Source organism: Piliocolobus tephrosceles, chromosome X, assembly GCF_002776525.5.
Source record: "Piliocolobus tephrosceles isolate RC106 chromosome X, ASM277652v3, whole genome shotgun sequence".
Taxonomy (NCBI): Eukaryota; Metazoa; Chordata; class Mammalia; order Primates; family Cercopithecidae; genus Piliocolobus; species Piliocolobus tephrosceles.
The window spans coordinates 73,052,489-73,073,016 of NC_045455.1; the positions used below are offsets into that span (position 1 = coordinate 73,052,489).

Below are 20,528 nucleotides of genomic sequence, written 5' to 3' on the forward strand. Positions count from 1 at the left end.
GAAGACATGAACAGAAAACATGTTCCAAATAACAGCCACATGTTGCTCCAGAAGGCACTAAGTCTATATGAAGACCTCAGCAAGGGATTTTCTGAAATAAGTGACACCAAGTAAGGGATGATCACACAGATTCAGAAATAGGTTTGGACTGAAAAATATAAAAATTAAGGAGAGACCAAGTCTGCCAATAAAGAAGCTGCTGCTATTTGAGTACAGTACAATAAGATAGGAGAGACCACATTCACATAAGTTATAGTATATCATTACAATTATTCCATTGTTATTATTCTCTTATTGTGCCTAATTTATATGTTAAACTTTATCATAGGTATGTATGTATAGGAAAAAAACATAGTATATATAGAGTTCAGTACTGTCCATGGTTTCAGGCATCCACGGAGGTCTTGGAACATATTCCCCCTAGATAAGGAGGGACTACTGTATCTATCTGGAATTAGCATCAGCTCCCAGAAGATAAAGAGCTCAGTCCCATAACACTGCCCCTGCTTCACGTGCCAGTCACAAGTCCCAGGCTACCCATACTTCTGACCAACTGGCTATAAAATCAGAGGTTCTCGCCTTACCATTAACTAAGTTGGGGAACATAGGAGTGTGATAATTTGCATTTTTGGTCCCAATTTTTCATCCCTTAGTCTATCCGTACCCTTTGCCATGTATTATAATGCTTTCCCATAAGGGATGGACACACTTCCACCCCTTGACTCTGGGTTTGATTATGTGACTAGCTGGGGTGTTATCAGATGTGACTCAAACAAAAGCTTTAAAAAACTCTTCCATAACTGAATTTCACTCTTCTGCATCTACTATTATCATTATATGCCTGGGTTGGCCCACTGGAGGAGAAGATACATATAAAGCAAAGCCAAGACACCCCTGTCAGCCCAGTTAAAGCCAATTTAAATCATCTTACAATCAGCCAATCCCCAGACACTTGGGCAGATTCAACCAAGATCAGCAGAACCACCTAGCCAACCCTTGCTTCTCCCAGGCCTATGAACTACCTAGCCAACCTCAGCTGCTCCTAGTCATGTCAGCAGTATATACTTATGTATTGTTGTATGCTACTGAGGTTTTGTGGTTCTGGCAATAGATAATTGATACAAGGAGTAATTGGCTGTAGTTGTAGAAAGGATTCATTCAATTTTTGGATATGGTGAATTTGAGGTGGCCAGTGGCAGCTGGGTGTAGAACTCAGCAGCCACTTATATTCTGTGAATCATCAGCAGATATGTAGCTGAATATGTAAATTTGGATGAAATTACCCAAGGAGCATATATAGAGAGTGAGAAGAGAAAATTATGATGAAGACCTATATTTGAAGGAACTGTTGAGATTGAGAAGGAATTCTCAGAAATTTCTAAGGAGAACCGGAAAAGACTGGTGGTGTGAAAACTAGGCTTTAAAAAGAAGGCAGCAGTTAGGAATGCAAAATGCCCCAGGGAGGCCAAGTAAATATCTTTATACTCATTTTACAAATGGAGAAACTGTAGTTTGAATGGGGTAACAAAGTTTGTTATGCATGATCATACAAACTAGTAAATAGCAACAAGGGTGTTAGACCTAGATCTTTTGATTGTTAACTCAAGGTTTTATCATTTTTTATCATATTGTCTTTCTTGAGTGTGTACTTCTGATGCCTGTAAATAAATTAGTAAGATTATTATAAAGTATCTTACATATATAAAATGTCAAGATAAAACATGAGATTTTAATATTTAGAATTAGATGAACATTAAAAAATATGTAACTGAGATTCCTTCTGAAATTATAAAGTAGTGTCTATTGTTTCCTTTTATTAATCAATTTTTTAATATCTGACAAATATATTTTTATGAGTGATTTTTCCTATATTCATATGGATTAAAACATTGATTTTCCTCTCATGTTTAAAATTTTGAATTAATAATGATAATGTTAAAATATATTACAGAATGAACTTCATGAGCTTGAAAAACAAATAGCAGCTATCTCTGCAGAAACTAAAGGAACAGAAAGACAAATTTATCAACAAGATGCTGCCATACAGAATACCAAACTTCATTGTGATAGCCTGGAAACTCAAATCAAATCCTTACATTCAGAAAATGTAAAGCTTAAATTTGACATAGAAACAGCTCAAGAAGATTTTGAGGAACACATGATAAAATATAATGCATATTATGCAAAAATAAAAGCACATAAAAATAGTTTGGGGGAATTAGAAAGCAAATGGTCATTTATGACCGAACTCCATGAAAAACGAGATTTTGTTAAAAAATTAAAGACAATGAAAGAAGAACTTATGCAAGATCTTCAAAATCCAGGAGGGAACCGAATAACACAAGTACAGGTGTGGAAAATTACTTAGTAAAACTATTTTTTCTCTTACTCCTTTTTTGCAAGTACATACATTAAATGATAAATTTATTGTGAAGTTAATAAAATGCCCATAGCTGTTCTATTACATTCAGAAACTATTGTCACAATTGAAAAAAACTTGGAATAAGTACATGTTTTATATAACAACTACCTTAGATGCTCAAATGCATAAAGGAAACATCCACAAATCCCCTGGATTTATAAAAATACATGGTCAAATAAAATCACAGTGAACAATTAATCCATTTGTTGTAGAAAATGTAATTCACAAAAATATTGAAGCCTTAGCTTCTATACCAATGGTCCAGACCAATTCAAATCAATTTAGTACACTTAACGCTGTTATGCAAGCAATCTAAATTAATAATTGAACCTTAAACATCTTACTATTTCTCTGTTATTTAAAGATGATAGAAGACACAAACTTAAAATATTGATCATTTCTTGCTAGAGAATTAAAAAGTGTCTTTTACACTTTTGTTGGGCAATTGCCACCATAAGTACCACTTTCCTTTTTGTCTTATTTCATTTGGTTTTTAGTTCTGTTTCAAATGTAAGCTTTCTTTACATTTTCTTTAAGTAACAGTTCTTTATTTTTGTATACTTATAGAAATAATATTCTAATGCTATTTATCAAAACTAAATTTTGATTTGGCTAGTTTTCTTAAATTAGAGAAACACTGAAATATTGGATTTATATTGATCATCCTTTTTTGACTTCTATATTTCAAATGTTGTCAATGCACAGGAAGACATTACAAAGTTAAAGGATAAAATTTTAACTGTAAAAGAATCTATCATTGAAAAAACTTGTTTTCTTGAGGAAGAAAAAAAGACACACGAAAAATTAAGAAAAGAAATAGAGGTAAGTCTTAATTATCTAGATTTCAATGTTTTATGGGACCATTTTTTAAACTTACACTATATTCATATTTCCATAGTTTACTCTCAATACACAAAACAGCTGAAGAACAAGAACTATAAAATTTAGTAAATACAAATCATCAGTAGATACCTAAAGATAACCCCCTCATTCAAAGATGTTCAAATATGTGAATGTGTTCAAACAATGCAAGCATTCACTCCTATTTAAATCTGGGCGAGGGTTCTTCCAGGTTGTTCTCATTCCACTAAGAACATGATACCCAATTAATGGCTAGAAAACAGCTATATAGTCAAAGAGGATGCCCATTCTTAGACATCAAAGACTCCTCAAAATAGAATAAAACACAATGGAAAGCATTGTCTTTTCCAAACCTCTCTGACTTCATATTTGCAGTTATCAAGAGTCAAGTTAAAAAAACAACTGAAAATATGCAAAATTGAAAGTCAGAGTAAATTAAATTCTTAATGTGTTGTGGTGCTGCCTGTGGACTTCTATAGTCATTATTGTTTAGATGAATGGTGAACAGAAATGTAAAATAATATGCTATTAAGGGCAAATAATTTTCACCTGAATACATTAATTTGGAAAATAAAAATATGCATGATTCAACTTGCTTTTGACTAATTTGGCACAATACAAAGCGTCTGAGGAAATTAAAGATAAAAATCCTCATCTTTACATATTCGCTATTTAAAAAATCATGATTTTACCTTATAGTTTACTAGGAATCTAAACAAATAATGATTTTTTTTTTTGCCCTTGTAGACATTAAGGTTCATTATAAAGCAATAGTGAGACAGTGTATTAGTGGTATAAAAGTAGAAAAAAATATTATCATTATTATTATTATTTTTTCTTTATTTTTGAGAAGGGATCTTGCTCTGTTGCCCAGACTGGAGTACGGTGGTGTGATCTCAGCTTACTGCAGCCTTGGCCTCCCAGGTTCCAGCGATTCTCCTGTCTTAGCCTCCCAGGTAACTGGGATTACAGGCACGTACCACCATGTCTGGCTAATTTTTGTATTTTTAGTAGAGATGGGGTTTCACCATGTTGACCAGGCTGGTCCCAAACTCCTGACCTCAGGTGATCCGCCTGCCTCAGTCTCCCAAAGTACTGATTTTACAGGTGTGAGCCACCACGCCCGGCCAAAAAAAAAATTATTAATGAAAAAAAGAATCCAGAAATTATGCATGCATGAGTGGTAAAAACAAAATAGATTACCTCTATGGAAAAATAAAGAAAAATGTTGAAATAAAACTGGATTTCTACCTGATAATACACACATGAGCATGCACACACACACACACACACGCATACACACTTCTGAGTATTGAATACAACATAGGAGGAAAACTTAACAATTTGTGTCAGAAAAGCATTTATTTTAAAAAAGAAAAACACTCCATAAATTATGTGGTTAAATATCTTTAGTTTTGACTATGCCGTAAATTTTCAGATTATGGGAATACACCATAACGAGAAAGAACAAGACTCCATTCTAGATTATTATAACACATGTATGTGATAAGAAAGAGATAAGAAAATGTCAAATCAGTGAAACATTGGGCAAATGGTATAAAAAGACCATTTTTCTGAAACATGAATATCAGAAATAAAGAAAAATATGACCATCCTCATTAACAATAAGAGACTGATAATTAAAACCACAGCGAAGTTCCATGTTTAGCCCATCTGATTATCAGTATTACAGTTGGTAAGATGTTGAGCACGGGAATTTTAATACAGTATTCTTGTGAGTGTGAATTGCTAAAAGCACTTTGGAAAGAAATGTGAAATTACCTTGTAATGTTTTTACAGTAACATATTTTATTGAGGTATAATTGTCATAAGAGTAAGAACACAAATTATAAATGGATAGCTTGATTTATTTGAACTAATATGTACATATATTTATGTTGGTATTACCTAGATCAAGATATAGAACTTTCCCAGCATGTCCGGAAAGTTCTCTTCTACCCTTTTTATCAAATAGCCACTATTCTGATTTTTATAAACAGCTTCACTAGAATTCACATACCATACAGTTCACCAATTTTTGTCAGATATCCTGCAACAAAGTTTTAAAAATGAAAACAAATTATTCAGAGTTTTTTTTTTTTTTTTTTTTTTTTTTTTTTTTTTTTTTTTTTTTTTTTACTATTTAACGTTTTTTTGGAGATGGAGTCTCACTCCGTCACCCTGGCTGGAGTGCTGTGGCGTGATGTCCGCTCACTGCAAGCTCCACCTCCCGGGTTCATGCCATTTCCCTGCCTCAGCCTCCCGAGTAGCTGGGACTACAGGCACCCACCACCACGCCCCGCTAATTTTTTGTATTTTTAGTAGAGATGAGGTTTCACCATGTTAGCCAGGATGGTCTCGATCTCCTGACCTCATGATCCGCCCATCTCGGCCTCCCAAAGTGCTGGGATTACAGGCATGAGCCCCCGCGCCCAGCCTTAATTTAACTTTTAAGTTCAGAGGTACATGTGCAGGTTTGTTATATAGGTAAATTTCTGTCATAGTTTGTTGTACAGATTATTTCAATACCCAGGTATTAAGCCTGGTACCCATTAGTTATTTTTCCTGATCCTTTCCCTCCTCTCACCCTCCTGTGTGTGTTATTTCTGATAGGCTCCAGTGTGTGTTGTTTCCCTCTATGTGTCCATGTGTTCTCATCATTTAGCTCCCACTTACAAGTGAGAACATCCAGTATTTGGTTTTCTGTTCCTGTATTAATTCACTTAGGATAGTGGCCTCCAGCTCCATTCATGTTCCTGCAAAGGACATAATCTCATTCCTTTTTATGGCTGCATAGTATTTCATGGTGTATATGTACCACATTTTCTTTATCCAGACTACCATTGATGAGCATTTAGGTTGATTCCATGTCTTTGCTATTGTGAATATTGCTGCAATGCACTTACACATGTATGTGTCTTTGTGATAGAATGATTTATATTCCTTTGGGTATATAATCAGTAATGGGATTGCTGGGTCGAATGGTATTCTGTTTTTAAGTCTGAGGAATTGCCACACTGTCTTCCACAATAGTTGAACTAATTTACGCTCCCACCAACAGTGTATTAGTGTTCTTTTTCTCTGCAATCTTGTTAGCATGGGTTTTTTGTTGGTTTGTTTGTTTGTTTGTTTTAACTTTTTGATAATAGTGATGATGGTATCTCATTGTGGTTTTGATTTACATTTCCCTAATGATTCATGATGCTGAGCATTTTTTATATGATTGTTGTCCACATGTATGTCTTCTTTTGAAAAGCATCTGTTTATTTCCTTTGCCCACTTTTTAATGGGGTTGTTTGATTTTTTCTTGTACATTTGTTTAAGCTTCTTATAAATGCTGGATATTAGACCTTTGTCAGATGCATAGTTTGCAAAAATTTTCTCTCATTGTGTAGGTTTTCTGTTTACTCTGTTGATAGTTTATTTTGGTATGCAGAAGCTCTTTAGTTTAATTAGATCCCATTTGTCAACTTTTGCTTTTGTTGCAATTGCTTTTGGCATCTTCATCATGAAATATTTGCCCATTCCTATGTCCAGAATGGTATTGCCTAGGTTGTCTTCTAGGATTTTTGATAGTTTGGGTTTCATATTTAAGTCTTTAACCCATCTTGAGTTAATTTTTGTGTATGGTGTAAGGGAGGGGTACAGCTTCAGTCTTCTGCACATGGCTAACCAGTAATCTCAGCACCATTTGTTGAATAGGGAGTCTTCCTCAGTGCTTGTTTTTGTCAGCTTTGTCAAAGATCAGATAGTAGTAGATGCATGGTCTTATTTCTGGGTTCTCTATTCTGTTCCATTGGTCTATGTGTCTGTTTTGTACCAGTACCATGCTGTTTTGGTTACTGTAGTCCTGTATTATAGTTTGAAGTCAGGTAGCATGATGCCTCCAGCTTTGTTCTTTTGGCTTAGAATTGCCTTGGCTATTTGGACTCCCTTTTGGTTCCACAGGAATTTAAAAATAGTTTTTTCTAGCCATGTGAAGAATGTCATTGGTAGTTTAATAGGAATAGCATCAAATCCATACATTGCTTTGGATAGTATGGCCATTTTAATGATATTGATTCTTCCTATCTATGAGCATGGAATGTTTTTCCATTTGTTTGTCATCTCTGATTTATTTGAGCAGTATTTTATAGTTCTACTTGTAAAGATCTTTTACCTCCCTCGTAGCTGTATTCCTAGGGGTGTGTGTTGTTGGGGGGGGGGGCAATTGTGAATGGGATTTGGCTCTCAGCTTGATTGGTGTTATATAGGTGTGCTAGTGATTTTTGCATGTTGATTTTGTATCCTGAGACTTTGCTGAAGTTGTTTATCAGCTTAAGAAGCTTTTGGGCCAGGACTGTTGGGTTTTCTAGATACAGCATCATGTCGTCTGCAAACAGGGCTAGTTTGACTTCCTCTCTTCTTGTTTGTATATGTTTTATTTCTTTCTCTTGCCTGAGTGCTCTGGCCAGGACTTCCAATACTATGTCAAGTAAGAGTAGTGAGAGAGGGGATCCTTGTCTTTTGCTGGTTTTCAAGAGGAATGCCTCTGGGTTTTGCCCATGGAGTATGATGTTGGCTGTGGATTTGTCATAGATGGCTCTTACTATTTTCAGGTTTGTTCCTTCAATACTTAGTTTATTGAGAGTTTTTAACATGAATGGTTGTTAAATTGTATTGACAGCCTTTTCTGCATCTATTGAGATAATCCATGTTGTGTTTGTCTTCAGTTCTGTTTATATGATGAATCATATTTATTGATTTGCATATGTTGAACCAAACTTGCATCCCAGGTATAACGCCTACTTGATGGTGATGGACAAGCTTTTTGATGTGCTTCTGGATTCAGTTTGACAGTATTTTGTTGAGGATTTTTGCATCGATGTTCATCAAGGATATTGGCCTGAAGTTTCCTTTTTGTTATGTCTCTTTCAGGTTTTGGTATCAGGATGAGTTTGGCCTCATAGAATGAGTTAGGGAGGAGTCCCTCCTCCTCAATTTTTGGGAATAGTTTTGGCAAGAATGGTACCAGCTCTTCTTTGTACATCTGGTAGAATTCAGCTGTGAACCTATCTGGTACTGGGCTTTTTTCAGTTAGTGGGCTATTTATTACTGAATTAATTCCAGAGCTTGTTATTGGTCTGTTCAGGGATTCGATTTCTTCCTAGTTCAGTCTTGGGAGGGTGTATGTGTCTAGGAATTTATCCATTTCTTCTAGATTTCCTAGTTTATGTCTGTAGAGGTGTTCACAATATTATCTGATGGTTATTTGTCTTTCTGTGGGGTCAGTGGTAATATCCACCTTCTCATTTCTGATTAGGTTTATTTTGATCTTTTCTATTTTCTTCTTTATTAGTTTAGCTAGCAGTTTATCTGTTTTATTAATTTTTTCAAAAAACAGCTCTTACATTCACTGATCTTTTTAAAGGGTTTTTTTGGTCTCAGTCTCCTTCAGCTCTGATTTTGGTTATTGTCTTCTACTAGCTTTGGGCTTGGTTTGCTTTTGATTCTCTAGTTCTTTTAGTCATGATGTTAGGTTGTTAAATTGAGATCTTTCTAACTTTTTGATGTGGGCATTTAGTGCTATAAATTTCCCTCTTCATACTGCCCTTAGCTGTGTCCCAGAGATTCTGGTATCTTTGTTCTCATTAGTTTCAAATAACTTCTTGATTTCTGCCTTAATTTCATAATTTACTCAAAAATCGTTCAGGAGCAGGTTATTCAATTTTTAGTTTCCATGTAATTGTATGGTTTTGGGTGAATTTCTTAGTCTTCATTCTAATTTGATTGTGCTGTGGTCCAAGAGATTGTTATGAATTCAGTTATTTCGCGTTTGCTGTGGAGTGTTTTATTTCTGATTATGTGATTGATTTTAGAATATGTGCCATGTGGTGATGAGAATAATGTACATTCTGCTGTTTTGGAATGGAGAGTTCTGTAGATGTCTGTCAGATTCTTTTGATCCCATGTTGAGTTCAGGTCCTGAATATCTTTATTTATTTTCTCTCTTGATGATCTGTCTAATATTTTCAGTGGGGTGTTAGAATCTCCACCATTATTGTGTGGGAGTCTAAGTCTCTTTGAAGGTCTCTAAGAACTTACTTTATGAATCTGGGTGCTCCAGTGTTGGGTGCATATATATTTAGGATAGTTAGGTCTTATTGTTGAATTGAATCCTTTACCATTATGTAATGCCTTTCTTTGTCTTTTTAAATCTTTGCTGTTTTAAAGTCTGTTTTGTGTGAAACTAGGATTGCAACACCTGATTTTTTTTTTCTGTTTTTCCATTCGCTTAGTGGATTTTCCTCTATCCCTTTATTTTGAGTTTATGTGTGTCACTGCATGTGAGATGGGTCTCTTGAAGACAGCATACCAATGGATCTTAGTTCTTTATCCAGCTTGCCACGCTGTCCCTTTTAACTGGGGCATTTAGCCCATTTACATTCAAGGTTAGTATTGATATGTGTAGATTTGATCCTGTCATCATGATGGTAACTGGTTATTTTGCAGACTTGTTTATGTGGTTGCCTTATAGTGTAACTAGTCTGTGTACTTCAGTGTGTTTTTGTGGTGGCTGACTCTGGTGTTTCATTTCCATATTTAGTGCTTTCCTCAGGAGCTCTTGTAAGGGAGGTCTTGTAGTAACGAACTCCCTCAGCATTTGCTTATCTGAAAAGGATCTTATTTCTCCTTCACTTATAAAGCTTAGTTTGACTGGATATGAAATTCTGCTTGGAATTTCTTTTCTGTAAAAGTTTTGAATATTGGTCCCCAGTCTCTTCTGCTTGTAAGATTTCTGCTGAGAGGTTCACTGTCAGTCTGATGGGTATCCCTTTGTAGGTGATCTGACCTTTCTCACTAGCTGTCTTTAACATTTTTTCCTTTCATTTCAACCTTGGAGAATCTGAAAATTATATGTCTTGGGATGATCTTCTTGTGAAGCGTCTTACTGAGGTTCTCTGCACTTCCTGAATTTGAATGTTGGCCTCTCTAGGTAGGTTGGGAAAATTCTCATAAATGATATCCTGAAATATGTTTTCCAAATTGGTTCCATTCTCCCCATCTCTTTCAAGGACTCTAATGAGCCACAGACCTGGTCTCTTTACATAATTAAACATTTCTCCGAGGTTTTGTTCATTCCTTTTCATTATTTTTTTCTTTATTCTTGTCTGACTGTCTTATTTTAGAAAGCCAGTCTTCAATCTCAGAGATTCCTTCTTCTGCTTGGTCTATTCTGCTATTAATATTTGTGATACCATTATGAAATTCTTGTAGTGTGTTTTTCAGCTCTATCAGGTCACTTAGGTTCTTTTCTATACTGGCTATTTTGTCTGTCAGCTCCTGCATTGTTTTATCATGATTCTTGGCTTCCTTGGACTGGGTTTTAACATACTTCTGTAGCTTAATGACCTTCCTTCCCATACTCTGAATTCTATTTCTGTCATTTAAGCCATTTCAGCCCGGTTCAGAATCATTGCTGGGGAGGTGATGTGGTCATTTGGAAGAAAGCAGGCACTTTGGCTTTTGGGGTTATCAGGGTTTTTGTGCTGGTTCTTCCTCATCTTTATGGGCTTATGCTCCTTCAATCTTTGAGCTGCTAACCTTTGGATGGTATTTTTTTTCTTTTATCCTGTTTGATTATCTTGAGGGTTTGAGTGTTATGTTAGGTGGATTCATCTGACTAGCTTCATTTCTGGAAGATTTTAAGGACCAACGCTCTGCTCCCAACTCCTGGACTGTGTGCTCTAACTCTGGGGGACTTGTATTAGGCCCCAATTTTGTTCTCTGGCCCCTCGAGGTTAGGAATCCACTGTGCTGGGGGCGCCAAGGTGCTCCCAGACTGCTGGTCACCATACTTGGATGGGTTATGTCAGCCAAAGTGGTCAGTAGTGCAGTGATAGCAGGATCCATTCTTGTTTATGCTTGCCAGCAGCAGCAGTAGTAGCAGTGCCGTGGGGTGCAACTCATCAGCTGCAGCAGAGTGCTCATGAGTCCTGGGGTGCTTGCCTCCCTGCGGGCATTCACTACAGTGGTAGAGACAGTGTAGCTGTGGGGAGACAAGGGGCCCCTGCTGATGGCTGTGTGTTTGGTCTCACTGTTGGTGGTGTTGGCTCAGGAGCAGGGTGCTAGCAGGCACAGATCTGTGTCCAATTTACCATTTAAAGCATATAATTCAGAGACTTCTTATATAATCAGATATGTGCGACCTTCACCAAAGTTAAATTTAGAAAATTTCATCACCTCACAAATAATCTTGTACTTTTTAGCTATGACCTCTCTATCTCTCTATTGTATTTACTCATATTTTTGCTTTATTATGTTCTTTCTTCCTGACATTCTATGATTTCTTCTTCTGTCATTTTCCTTTTTTATATACAACTTCTAAAATCATTCTTTTAGGGTAGCTCTGCTGGTGACACATTCTTTTATTTTTTTCATGGAAGAATATCTTGATTTCTCCTTCATTCCTAAAGGCTATTTTTGCTGGATACAGAATTATGGGTTGACAGTTCTTTCCACAGTTGAAAAATGTTATGTCACTTCCTTCTGGCCTCTGTCATTTCTGGTGCAAAATCTGCTGTAATCCAAATTGGTTTTCCTATATATGTAAGGTATTTCTTTCTTGGTGTCTTCAAGATTTTCTGTCTGCAGAATGAGCAGGATGGGGGAAAAAACATTTTTCTGTTTTCAGAAGTTTTACTATGACATGTTTTTGCATGGATTTCTTTGCATTTATCCTTTTTGGAATTCTCTCAGCTTCTCAATTCTGTAGTTTTATATCTTTTGCCAAATTTAGGATTTTTCAGCCATCAGTTACTTGAATCTGTGCCTTCTTTCTCCTCTCCTTCCATAACAAAAGATATGACATCTTTTGTTATAGTCTCATAAGCCCCTGAGGTTCTGTTTATTTCTATTTTGAATCTATTTTCTCCCTTTTATTTAGATTGAGTAACTTTAGCTTTCTATTTTTCAGTTCACTGATTAGTTTTTCTGTTCTCCCATCCACTCTTGAATTCCACTGAACTCTTCACTTTGGTTATTGTACCTTTTAGTTCTTAAGTTTCCATTTGAGTCTTTCTTATATCTTATATTCCTTTGCTCAGACTTTCTATTATTTCTTACATTTTTTCTAGGCATGTTTGTAATTGTTTATTGAAGCATTTGTATGACAGAGGCTTTAAAATGCTTGTCAGATAATTTTAACTTTTGTGTTATGTTGGTGTGGTGCATATTGGTTGTGATTTCTTGCTCAGTTTGAGATCTTATTTTTTGGTATTATGAGCCATTTTTTATTGAAATGTGGACATGTTGGGTATTATGCTTTAAGACTCTGGATCTTCACTATTTGCAGGTGGCCACTGGGGTCTAGATTCTGCTACCAGTCTCCACTGACTCCTTTGTTTCCCATGGAAGGAGGAAAGGCTATTCTGTAGGCCTCTGCTGATATCATTCTGGGTTGGAGGGAAAAGGAATCCTTGCTACTATTCCTAACATGGCCTCCAGTGACACTGCGAGGACATGGCCTGGTTACTACTGAGTACTGGTGAAAGTCCTGACTCTCTACTAGACCTTCTTTGATATTACATCAGGGAGGAGGAGAATATTACTCCTTGATGGGCGGAGAAGTCCAGGATCCTCAAATGGGCTCCAGCGACACCACTGTGTATGGTTTCTTGCTGCTTAGAGAAGATTGAAACTCCTGACTCCACAGTTAAAAGTCCTGGCTCTTTAGTTAGCTTTCCCTGAGATGCACCAGCAGGGGGATTAGGCACTTCATTACAGCCTTGCAATGGTAGAAGTTTAGGCTTTCCACCCAGCTCTTGCTGGCATGAGTGTTGGAGGGGCCATAGTTTTTTCTGTGGTGTTTGACTTTAGTAAAACAGTTACTGCCTACAAGTTTTCTGTCTCACTAAGCTGCTATTTTCCTTATCTTTTGACTAGATGGAGCAAATTTTTCTTAGGGCTTTTTGTCTGTATTTCTTGGCATTTCCAGATTGCTATCTTCTCCAGAATCCTCTCTGGTATATATGAGGAAAAAAGAAAGCCCATGACCTTACTTGGGTCTTGATGTTCCCTAGACAGTTTGCCTTCTTCTCTCCAACTTTCAGGAGCTTCTGACGTTCGTTTTATATACAATGTCTGGGGCTTTTAGTTCTACTTATCAGGAAGAATAGGTAACTGAAGTATATCAACTTCATCTTGCCAGCAGTAGTATAAATTGGTAAAGGATGATGTAAGTGGTCACTAACGTTAGATTTAGAGGAAATGTTACTGAGGTTAAGACTTCTGTTTTTTGATGTTTCCATCATAAAACTTCTTGTCATGAAATTTAATAAACTTTTTAAGTTTTTATAATAGGGACACCTCTGTTAAGATTCTTTTGAACTTTTTCATTTTAATTCTATTACTTCTAATTCATTTAAAAGTTGTCCCCAATTCAGTTTTAAAAAATGAAAATTTAAGAACTTAAAGATTCTCCACAACAAATTATGAAACCGAAGGACAAATATAGTCAGATCATTGTCTTTAAAATGTTGCATTTGTGTCAATAATTTTATTTATTCCATGATGAGAATTGATCATTGATATGAGTAACCTTCTTCTCAAAACAACCAGTTTTTAAAGAAGATGAATTCAAATACCAAAAGATTTTTATTATTTCTTTTTTGGAGTCTTTTTTCTATCCCTTCTGAATATCTTTAGCCATGGCCTTGTTACAGTTCAAGAATCATCTTTTGCCTGGAGTACAGCATTATTTTGTTCTAATTCTTTTAAATATTGTGCTTCACATATTTTAGTTCTCATATTAATCTTGCTTTTACATTTTTTGGTTCATAAAAATAAAAAATGGTTTTTTAATATCAATGTTTTCCTGTCAAATAAATGCTTTCAGTATTTTTAGGCCATATCTGAATGAAAAAATCCTTTTCAAATATTTGTTCCCAAAATGTCCTTCCCCCCCAATATCTATTGTCTGTCTTCATATATTTTGGAAGAAAGGAACTAAAGATAGAGTGGAGAAAAAAGATGAGCTATGAGTCATTGACAAAAAAAATTGGGGAAGCAAAATACAAGGCGTGCAAACACAAAGCTTCAAATGTAGCACATTTAAGCAACAATCAGTGGTTTCTAGTTAAAGGTTAAAAAAAGAGTGTTATTTCCAAATCCAAGAGTTTTCAGACAAAGGATATTGGAGCAGTTGAGAAGTTTTTAGCAAATGATGAATGTTGCAAGCAATGCTTTGGGATAACAGACATTGTGTAAAGCATTGATGGCTTACTCTTGCCTAAATTTTGTACAGCATGAGTTTAAAATTTAAAATAATAGGGGAGAATTGTGTACACTTTCAGAGCTGCTAAGGGTGATGAATAAAGCATGTTTAATTTAGTATGATGTAATACACAACTATATAATTAACAAATTTATTCATTTATTGAGGTCAGCAACAGAAATGATTACACAACTAGAAAGCCAGTCCTATGAGAAAAACCCAGAGCCTGGGCACGGTGGCTTATACCTGTAATCCCAGCACTTTGGGAGGCCCAGGTGGGTGGATCACTTGAGCCCAAGAGTTTGAGACCAGCCTGGACAACATGGCAAAACACTGTCTCTACTAAAAATACAAAAATTAGCTGGGCATGGTGGTGTGTGCCTGTATTTCCAGCTACTCAGGAGGCTGAGGTGGGAGGATTGCTTGAGACTGGGAGGAAGAGGTTGCAATGAGCTGAGATCGTGTCACTACACTCCAGCCTAGGCCACAGAGCAAGACCCTGTCTCAACAAAGGAAAAAGAAAAACCCAGAGAAGCAAAGGGAAAAAAGCTGATCTGAAGGCCAAATAAGAATTATTCAGGTAGATACAAAGATAAGATAGTAACTAATTATTATCTTTTGTAGAAAGTATAAGAAGAAATGTCCAATGTTATTAAATCTATTATTATTTATTGAATGCCTGGTATTTTTGAGGCACTTTCTATAGGCTATCCTATTTAAATTCCCCATAATAACATGTCTTACAAAATTTTAGAAAATTTAAATAACTTGCACAAGGTTGTATAGCTAATGATAAATGACAAAGTAGGATATGAATCCAAACCTGTTGGACTCTATTTTCCCACTTCTTTTTTAAATATAGCTTTTGTTTCTAGGAATACATTCTCCTTAAAAAAAGATTGAAACGTTAGAAGAAAGGCTATAGTTCCTTTTATACCACCTTCTAGCATGTTGTTCTCTCTCATTACTCTCACCTCTTATTAATGGTACACACCTCTTATTAATGGTGCACACAAACACAAACCCCTGTGGGTGGAAGAATATTATGTAAATGTAGTATATGTATCATTTTGCAACTAATTTACTTATTCAACAATCTGTCTTGTAGATTTTCCATGGTGCATATTGGCCTGCTAATTATTTTTAACTGCTGCAGAATATCCCACAGTTTGGCCATACGTTAATTTATTTAGCCATGCTACAACTGGTGAACATTTAAGTGGTTTCCAGTTTTTTCAATATTAAAAGTAATGTTGTAGCAAACATAATAAGCAAAACTTTTGTACCAAGAAGTAGAATTACTGGGTCATGAGATAAAATCTGTGCTCTTTCTGTTACATAATACGTTCTCTTATTAACTATGAACACAACTAATAGTAATAATATCTTATAGTTGAAATAATTTTATACTGTTTTATGGATTCTTACTCCTTCATGAGGTTGGTTGAGTAAATGTTGAATTTTTCCTTATTGGAAGCCCCAAATTTGCATATTAGCTCCCCTCAAAAACTTGGCTGTAACTTAAACTGCACACACGAGGGATAAAATTCCAAGGAGCACAGCTGGGAAACAATTAGAATGCTTATAAGCTGAGTAGAGATTTCAACATCTGTCCACTATAGCAGCTGCCCAATTCCCACAACTGCCAAACTTTAGGAGTAAAGACCACATCTATAACTAAAAACTAAAACAAAGCTGGACTAAAGGCAAGACCTAGATCTAAGGACAAAATTGAAATAGGTATACGCTAACTTAAAGTATAAAACAAAGTTTCACAAGTTCAAGATGATCCACCAGTAATTTAACTGACCACAAGATACCTCTTGAAAGAGGGATAAGCAGCATCCCACTGTAAACCTTACTCAAGGGAGTTAGCCTTATTGCAGGCCTGTGCACAAGACCAGAAGAATGGCTGATCTTTACCCCATGCCTCATTATAATACTAAAATCCTCACCCAGGGAAGAGCTTATCCATCATATTTTGATCATGCAATGTATGTGCTAGCATGATTTCTCACTGTGCCTGCACACTCTGCGCTCCACCATGCACTGTAATGACACTCCCATACCCCATGCACATTCCTGTCACCTTTCCTAAAAACACCACAAAGACCTGCCCTTGGAAAGCCAGCCAGCTAACTCTTGCTCCTGCACTGTCTCCATTGTGTTCAAACATAAGCCCCCAATAAAAGCCTTGTTTGGGAAACTTGCTCAGCCTCGTGTCAGTTTCTATTACATGAGAGCCCAAGAACCTGTGGTCGGTAACAGTTGTACAACTCTGTGAATATACTAAAAGCCATTGAGGTGTACACTTTAAAGGATGAATTATATGGTATGTGAATTATATTTCCATAAAACTGTTTTTTGAAAAGATTGAGTGTTCTTGTGGCCCAACACCAAGACCAATGAAGCACTTTCCACTGTGCTTCATTGCCTTCCAGTGTATCCTTGCCTGGCTCAGCATAAATGATGGTTTATTTAATAGCAAGGAAATGGACTACATGATCTCCTGGATCTTTTAGACTGAATGATCTATGTTTCAGTGAATCACTGGATACAGGAAATGGGAAATGGAACCATTTTTCTTAACTGATGTTGAAAGAAAAACTTTAAATAAATTCAATTTGATAAATTTAAAACTTTAGACAAATTTAAATTTAATAAAATTAAATTTAACAGAGCTTAATAGAAGAATGATTAGAGAACCAGCAGAGGTTCAGAGAGCTTCACTTCACAAAGTGGGCAGGCAACATTTATGGACAGGAAATGGAAATGAGGTGCAGAAAGAGTTTGATTGGTTACAGCTCAATGTCTGTTTTATTCGAATATGGTGTGGTCAGCGGACCACCTGTGATTGACTAAAGCTGGCTGCTGTGGTGGACTGAGTCTCAGCTATTGTTACAAAAATGTACTCCTAGTTAGGCTTTCATTTAGTTTAAATACTGTTAGGTTGTGGTTCCTCACATAGGGACTCAAAGTAGAGTCCCCCAGGACAAATTTAGTTTAACACTGGTAACTCTCTTAACAAGAAAGCATTCCATTATGGATACTTCACTTCAGCTCAACTCCCAAACTCTGTCACCTGCTAGCTATGAAACTTTGGTCAAATTACTTGAACTCTTTTATCTTTGGTTTCTTCACACAAAAATGAGGATAATAATACCCGTATCATATGGTGTTATAAGAATTTAATTATATGCAGAAAGCTCTTAGCACAGTATCTAACATGTAATAAGTGTTGAATAAATAGTTATACAATTACTGTTTATTTTTATCACAATTATTTAGAGTGTATAGTTTCTAATTAAGTGCTTTCCTCTTTAGAGTAGTCAAAATATTATTTATGGCTGTTTACTATTTATACTTCACAAGCCCTGTTGATGTGTGCTCTTCTTTCAATAGGTACAACAGAAGAGATACGACGCAATTCTTAAGCGTTTGCATTGTCAGGTGAACAAGCTTCAGGCAAATAGACGACAGTGGCAATGGAACATTCAACAACTGGAAAAAACTGCAGCTGAATTAAGAAAATGCATTGGAATGCAAGAATAACATTGCCATAGGGCAGTGTGGAACACAGACCATGACAACAAAAATTACGGGACAGAACATTAAGAAAATCTTTTGGATTCTTAATAACAAGCATCCACTATCAGAGGCTTGTCTTAATGACAGATGTCTTTGGTTGTTGTTGTTGTTGTTGTTTTTAAATCAGTCATCCATTTGTTAAAATGCCTTCTAACCCTACACTTGATAGCAGTAGACAGACGATAGGAATGCCTACAGGAAAATAGTGCAAGGGTCTCTATGACTATTGGGAGTGTGTAAAATGTATTATACTCATGAATACCTGTTTATGTTGCATTTGCTACCCTATAAAGTAAACATTTAGAAGGGAAAAAAACACTTGAATTTTCAATTATTTAAATTGTTAAGATAGTTTCAAATGTTTGTTTCAAACTTTTTATTGGAAGTTGTTTTTTTTACAGCTGCCTTCACAGTAGCCCATAAATATTGATATTTATAATAATGTTTTTGTATGTTCAATGCTTCAAATATTTTACTCCATTTTCTCTTTTGTCCAGAAGGTAACAATCATTTTTCTTTGTTATAAAATAACATATTTTAGAGTGATACAATGAATAAAATATTTTGTTCACTTTTCTTTCTATAAATTATTCATATTCTGTGACTAAATTAAAGTTATAACATCTTGTAACTCTTAAGAGTATTACTCAGTATAGACTAACATATTTTTTCTCACTGAAAGGCAAAATGTCAAAAATCAAATGGTAACTTGTCCCGTTCAAGATAAAAGTGCTCCCCCTTTTCATGGTTCCATTGAGTCAAATACTTAGAAACAAAAACAAATAGGAAATATGGTTTAAAAATATTCATTTGTAGGATTAAATAATTTCAAACAGACAGCATCAAAAAAAATTTAAATCCATTTTCTCCTTACCTTTCTATGTGCCTGAAATTCAGTAAGGGGAGCTGATATAAAATCTGATATTAATAATCTTATTATGTCTAACAGTAATAGTTTTATTATGGCTCAGCATGGCTTACTATGGCTAACACTTCAAACAGCTTATCCTGTAACACAATCAGCTTTGGTCCATGACTCAGAAACAGCTACAGTGAAAATGGTGAAACCTACAGATTGTGGGGAGTACACAGTATACTCGGCTGAAGACAAGTCAGAACCAAATGCTGATTATATAAATAGATTTTAATGTAACTTGCATATTAAAAAGTTATTATACTTTGTAAGTTTAGTTATCACTTGTAAAAAATTCTAGTTTTCTAAACTGTTTGAAAGTTTATATTGGGATTCAAAATATTTGTAAATGATAATACTTTGAGTTATAGATTTGAAAGTTTGCTTTTAAATTCAGATATGAAGAAGATAGGTGTAATCTGCTTAAGATAATGTGCTCTGCTTGTAAGTTTTAATGTAGTTTTCTAAAATATCCTTGATAATACATATACCTATTTTACATTTTATGACAGTCAAAAATTATTTGAAAAAGAAACCTTTTTTCCCTGTTTTTTCTTATCTTGGAAACTATTTCAGTTAATAGAGGCTTTCAGATTAATGAAGAACTAAAATTTGAGGTATCCAAAGTCTGATGATTTAGTGGATATGATATCTCAACATAATCACAAACTCTAAAATTAGAAAATTGAAGTTGTTTTTAATTTTACTTCTGTATAATTGAACCTAGCTTAAAATATGAGCCCTTTTGCTTAGTGGCATTTCACACACATGCTTCTGGTTTAAAACTCAGTCTCTTTGGGATAAATATTCGGTTCAAAATTCTCCTCTTCCTCATTTTTTTTTCTCCATGGAAGTGTTCTAAGTTCCAGCGGACTTGTGTCATCAGGGACACTGCTCTGCACCAAATGTCATTTTCTGATCTCACTGGCCTCTGCAGAGATCTAATCCATTCTTCCTGGTGTTGAGGATCATCGTGAGTCTGCGCTGTACCTGCAATTGTTTAGTCAATACGGTCAGCTTCATTGTCCAATCACAAGACCTCTTCTAGCCCTATTTCATTTTCTGTCTGTATGCTGGTCAATTTTTATCCCTTTGGGAGCTGTTATTCTACCCATGCATTCTTCCCCACTCCTTGATTTCAGTATAAATGGATTCTTTCAAGGTTCTCAGTGCTTTTAATGGCTCAGCAAGATGTCAACTCTCAAAATACTGAGTCTTCTGCAAAGGGACGCTATGATTTCAAGAATACTGTTTTTAAATACTTTAAATTCAAGAATACTTTTTAAAAAGCCTCATATGAAACTCAAAGCAAATATATTACTTCTGAATTCTCAGTATTATCTGTCCTGACCCAGGCCTGCTAGGCACCATTACCTAAATGATCAGTAAAAGGTAACAAATGCAAGGAAACAGAGGGAGGGGAAAAAACCCACATGTGCAATCTGCGGGCAAATTACAGTTGACCAATGTAAAGAAATTGATATCTGCTT

General features: G+C 35.5%; 1 protein-coding gene across 12 annotated transcripts in view; it reads left to right on the forward strand.

The window, feature by feature from the left end:
- Nucleotides 1–18,700, forward strand: part of CCDC122 (coiled-coil domain containing 122) — a 33,341-nt gene extending 14,641 nt beyond the window's left edge. For 9 of the 12 annotated variants that reach the window (XM_023187350.3, XM_023187345.2, XM_023187351.2 and 6 more), the window contains 3 exons: nucleotides 1,952–2,350; nucleotides 3,128–3,244; nucleotides 17,940–18,700. In XM_023187350.3, the coding sequence (XP_023043118.1) occupies nucleotides 2,159–2,350; nucleotides 3,128–3,244; nucleotides 17,940–18,089 (459 nt within the window). In that variant the 5' untranslated portion in view covers nucleotides 1,952–2,158 and the 3' untranslated portion in view covers nucleotides 18,090–18,700. Of the gene's footprint in view, nucleotides 1–1,951; nucleotides 2,351–3,127; nucleotides 3,245–14,704; nucleotides 14,813–15,015; nucleotides 15,118–17,939 lie in introns of those variants that run through there. The other 3 variants (XR_002725422.1, XM_023187347.3, XM_023187348.3) reach the window with 3 other exon arrangements.
- The last annotated feature ends 1,828 nt before the right edge of the window (nucleotides 18,701–20,528 follow it).